Source organism: Eurypyga helias, unplaced genomic scaffold (assembly GCF_000690775.1).
Source record: "Eurypyga helias isolate BGI_N326 unplaced genomic scaffold, ASM69077v1 scaffold23010, whole genome shotgun sequence".
Classification (NCBI taxonomy): Eukaryota; Metazoa; Chordata; class Aves; order Eurypygiformes; family Eurypygidae; genus Eurypyga; species Eurypyga helias.
Genome location: NW_010227926.1, coordinates 2,517 through 7,954, shown reverse-complemented (window position 1 = coordinate 7,954; position 5,438 = coordinate 2,517). Strand labels below are relative to the sequence as shown.

The 5,438-nt window shown below is 44.4% G+C and overlaps 1 protein-coding gene across 2 annotated transcripts in view; it reads right to left on the bottom strand.

Moving 5' to 3' along the window:
- Nucleotides 1-1,218: 1,218 nt before the first annotated feature.
- ESM1 (endothelial cell-specific molecule 1) overlaps nt 1,219-5,438 on the bottom strand; it is a 6,572-nt gene continuing 2,352 nt past the window's right edge. The window contains exons 2-3 of one of the 2 annotated variants that reach the window (XM_010157974.1): nt 3,483-3,638; nt 1,219-1,319 (exon numbers count right to left, since the gene is read on the bottom strand). In XM_010157974.1, the coding sequence (XP_010156276.1) occupies nt 1,219-1,319; nt 3,483-3,638 (257 nt within the window). The remainder of the gene's footprint in view (nt 1,320-3,482; nt 3,639-5,438) is intronic. The other variant, XM_010157983.1, reaches the window with a different exon arrangement.

Here is a 5,438-nt window from a genome sequence, read left to right as displayed (position 1 = left end):
ACTCATACAATCCAGGTGTTTACTCTGACACATCAGTTTCCAGGATCTGGTTGTTTCCAGACTTTTTAGCAAACCTGTCTCAGTGTGGATCTTTATCTTACAAATATATTGCTCAGTTTGGGCGGAATGAGGGACTGGACTGATATACGCCAGCTCCTACAACACTCTGGCGTATGTAACTTACTTTCCTGGCTGAAGCAGAACCGCTTGCTCGTGCAGGGAAGGAAGGATAGACTAGTCCCCGAAGCAGTGTAGGCTGTGGTTGGACCACCACCCACTGCGGGTCCAAGTCTCCCCTACACTGGATCAGACGATCTCCCTGCAAGGCGCAGACGGGCCGCAGCCAGCAATGAAGACGGAAAGAATGAAGGTCCCTTTGCTGGCCTCTGGCACTGGACCTGCTCTTCCCAGGAAATGCAGACATTGCCTTAATGGCACCAAAATAGCTGCTTTATAGAAACATATATATTTAAATAATGCTAAGCAGCTTCTTTCATTTGGGTCCTCCTCCACAAACTTCTGTAATTTACCAAGCTGCTGTTTCTCTGTGCAGAATGTAACTTCAGATATCCCCTTCAATACAATCCATGTCTACAGTGTCTTGGCTAAATTATTCATAATGTATGAACTGAAATTCTGGGTGTTTTCTCACTGAAGAAAGGTGCGTTTATCTCTGAGGAATTGTCACCATGCTTCCAAAAGCCAGAAAATTACTAACGACTAACGTTTTATTTAATTCACGCGTCGTGCTTCTACATTATTATTATTATTGTGATTCAGGGGTGTTGATTTCTATCCAAGGATTTGTTGATGTACGTTTCTTTCACCTTGGCTCCACACCAATAGTTTCATGCACCCAAACTGTCCACTGAATTAAGTGAGAACTCTCCCAGCCTCAGGCTGCGAAGGTCTGCTTCTGGCATTATTTAAATGAGGAGGGTTGAATTGTGTTGTTTTTCTAATATTACTGTACATTCAGGAACCCACAACACATTTCTCTGTCCAAATACTTATCAAAACAAATATCAAAAAAACATATACACTGTACAGTCTATTTTTAAGTAAACATTTTTCTCATGAAACCAGAATCACAATTGGCCTTCAGAGTTTACATTTTCATATGCTATAGATCTACTTTTTTCTTAAAGTGTGTTGTTGCATATTCAATAATCTGTGAGAAATGCATTCACTTGAAAGTCTTATGAGTGTAAGTAAATATCAGCGAGGATTTAGCCATTTCATTACCGGAGAGCGGATAGCTTTCTCCTTAACGAATTCCTCTTTTACAGAATTTCCATCCCCTGATGCCATGTCGTTCTCTGAAAATATACAAAAATAAAGGAGGATTTCATGAACACGAGAGAATTAAAATATTGGCCTGCAGCAGTGCCCCTGTTCAATATCCCTGTTTTGGGAACACTTCAGAAAAACCTTAGCTGACACATCTTGCAGGAATCTCCCTGAATGCCTCCAATTATCTAGTTGCAAAATTTCTGCCAAATTATGGCATAAACCAGATGTATTTTCTAATAGTCTAAGCATAAGGCAGATGATCTGAGTTCAGTTTACAGTTCCCGCTGTAACACTCCAGTGTGACGTGGGGCCAAGCAGCACACCCTCAGCAGCTACTGCAGAAAATTAAACATGCCTGGAACTATTTTCTGGCTGAGGCCAGCTAGCGTGGATTAGCCTGGTGCATGCCACTCTGCTCTCTGGCTCTGGAAAGAAAGGTAAAAGACAAACCAGTTTGTCTGCTGGAAACGGTGCCTGGCTGACAGTGATTCCTGAGCTGTGGCTGAGGTTGTTTGGCATGGCTAGGCCGGAACAAAGCATGTCAGTCACTGCCCTGTTGTGACTACTAAGGTGGTTAAATCTCAATACACTGGAAGACGTTCTGGCACAGTTAAATTTATTAGGGTACATGTAGCCATAATGTCTTGATAAAGGATACGGGACAGAATCTCACCTGTTTCAAACACAGAAGCATTCACACATGGTTCAATTTGCTGAGGATCTGTCCTAGATGCTATAGCTACCTCTGACGACCACTATTAAATAAAATCCCGTCTGACCATATGTGTGAATAAAACCAGCACACCATCCCATGCACTACTGCCCACAGTGTCCCTGGTCTACTTCCAGCGACGGGCCTCTGAGGGCAGAAAGCAGTGTGAAACCTTTGCACGGGTGAAAAATACCATTTCTTTCTATGTGGTCAGGATGTCATCCTGGCTGGGATCGGGCAAGTTGCTAAATGCTGAGGCAGCAGAAGGTCTGGGACCAAAAGGCAAGGTAAGGGAGAGGAAAGGGGAAGAGGAACTGGTGAAAACAGGCTACCTAGGAAGATTTGGAATATAAGTTAAATACAGAAAAAGGCAAGACAGGATTTTTTTTTCCATGTTATTTCAGCACCCCTGGCAATAAACAAAACCTGGAAAGGCAAAAGAGCACAATCGTAGAAAAATACTTTGTCTCAGGACTTATCCATCTCACAGGTTTTTTTAAAATATTATTTTAAATGTGGTATGAGCATAAGCTGAAGAAGTTCGCTTCGGTCTAACCTTCTCTAAACTGAGAGCGAGGGAAAGACAATGCATGTATTGAGGCAGCAGCTCTAGATAGCTTAATATAGCAGGAGCAAATCAAAATAGGGCACACGGACGGCAGTTGGAGAAATATAGTTCAGACACTTCTGGGTAAAACCCTAGAAAATCTCCCAGTAGGTCTAGTTTCAAATCTCTGATATTTATTTAAAATCTTTGCATTTGTATCAATTTGGATTGGTGTTTAAATTTAGAGTCAATATGGTTCAGTCAACTATACCTCAGTAGCATCAGATAGAGAATAAAAGGGGAAGAAATTGTAACCCCAACTTTAAAAACTTCAGTGATCTTTCCTTCCAGCCTCAAAAATGCTCACTTTTTTTTAATTCTGGAAAGGTCTGTTACAGGTTTCAGACATAATCTTAAAGGTAAGAATTTACTCCAGAGGTACCGTGATAAAATACTACAATAAAACATTTACCAAAACAGTTAACTGACATCTGAAAATGGATAAAGGTCTGTCTTTATGGAAAAAATATGTTATTTTTACCATATATTAGCTAACAGTAGTAAATGCAACCTAGTGAAATCCTGTTCTGCGCAAAGCAGCTACATGCATCGTGTCTGAAACGACTAATGCAAATCCTAGCACAGCCTCCCGTTGCACAGGTGATGTCGTGCCCCTAGCGCACGCAACAGCTGCGAAATATTCCGCCCCTGTTAGGATTTCAAAATGTTTTATCATGTGTCACAGCTCACCTAATTCCTTGTCTTATCTTAAGGGAGCTGCCGGTAAGAAAAATAAAGGTACCTGGTGTTGTTAGCTCTTTGCACAGCTCCACCGAAGTACAGGTCGCTCACACTTGGTGCACAGAGCATGGTGGCAGATCACCTACAGGGTGATTTTCTGCTAAAATCAACTGCCTCACCAAGTCTTACCTGTGTGTGATGCTATTTTTCGCCGATTCGGAGGCTTTGAAGCAGACAGTTGAAAAAATGGGAATTTCAAACACTTCCCAGTTACTCTGTCACAGATGCCAGAGGGACAGTTGCAGGTTTTCCTGCATTCCATTCCATAGGTACCGTAGGAACACTCTGAAAAAAAGGAATATAGCAAAGCAGTCCTCAGTGATCCAAGTCCGGGGCGGCACTTTGAATCGCTGGTCTGTTATATCCTTTAAAGCAGAAAACCTTTGAGCGGGGGTCAGCTAAACCTTAACCACAGGATTTCAGCATGCAGGCTGCTTGTTACAAGTATTTGGCAGTTTTAACAAGCCTTGACACACATTACATATGTAATATATATATTTTCCTATAGCTTACTGACAATGTGCTATAGGTAACCCTCTGAAACATCATTTTAAAATGCAAATTAAAGCCCATGTCATCATAGAGGATGCAGTTAAAGGACTAGCACTGGATTAATAAAAGAAGGCGACTTCAGAAAGTTCCCGAATTGACTGTTCGTGCGTGCTAGGGTCTGCTGTAGGCAGCTGTGGTGGTTCAGAGTGGGTGGGGGCTGCCTGCGCTGGGCTGGGGTCCTGCCCATTCCCCAGGAGCTATCCAGCAAAAGCACCCTCCGCCCGGATGCTCCCGGCTCCAGGGAAAGGACCTCCCCAGGGACACATCTCCCCAGGCAGCACGGCTCTGCACTCCCACGAGAGGCAGCAGGAGACCTCCAGCCTAGAGAGCGAGTACGCTCCGCAGGGATGCCTGGCGCTAAGGCTGCCTGGCTGTGCTGCATCTGGTCACCATCCAAATCTCCCATCCCCGAGCGAGCCCGAAGAGGAGCACCAAAGGGCAGCTGTCAGGTTGGGACCAAATGTTTTTTTAAAAAAAGAAAAAAATCAGGTGTAGAGGATTTTCCCCACCCCACAGCTGACACGAATCACACGCCGGACCGCAAAACTTCCCAGAGGGTTTAAACCTGGGGTCACAGCCCTGGTCTTCCACTGACTCGCTGTTGAACAGGACACCTATAGCTGAACAGACTGATACAAGGAAAAACCTGCTCCAACAGTCCCTTTCCAAGCCCCCAAACAAGAAATCATCCCAAGAGAAGACTGGGGTGCTCTAGGAGAAAGGTCTTTATGCTCAAGCCATCCTTGCCAACCCAGGGCGCATGGCCACCTTGACTAGCAAGTCCTGGAGAGTTTCCAGTTCAACTCCTAAGGGCAGGTGAATGACTGTTCAGGGTTGGACCGTGGATCCATCCAGCCCAGGCTCCCACAAAACTGAAGAAGGAAGATGACTATGGTAAGCACACGATTCCTCCTGCCTCATATTCTCCTCCATATTCAGCTCTGGGACCTCCTGAGACATAGTTTCTGTGCATGTAACACCCCACAACGGAGTTATCCTTCTGTTTGTCCAGTCTCATCTTGAATCCATGCAAGCATTTAGTTTTGCCATACAGCCTAGGCTACCTGAAGTCAGAATAGTGCCCCAAAATGAAATCAACATTTTGCAATTCTCTGCATGCCCAATAAGTACACTTTTGTAAATGAAAAGCACAGTAAAATCAACCAATTCCCTGCTAGGGACTGCACAATGAATCCCTCCAGCCTGTAGGACTTCACTGAGCTTCACCATACTCTCCTTCCCAAGCAAGGTCATTCTTCAATGTGCTGTTTGTCCACATAAAGAGAAAACAAAATTCTGCTGAAGCAAGAGTTTTTTGTGTGCACAACCCTCCCTGAGGGAAAAGCTGAGAGCACACACTACATGGAGCATCAGTCTGCCCGCTGCAGGTGCTGCTCAGCCCCCAGAAGTGGGATGCAGAGCTGTGCACAACTGTGTGGAAACAAGTCTGAGGTCAAAGCACCTGTCTCCGTGCAGAATAATCCCGGCATTGATGCTGCTCTTCAGATTTGACAAAACCAAGGTCTGACTCAA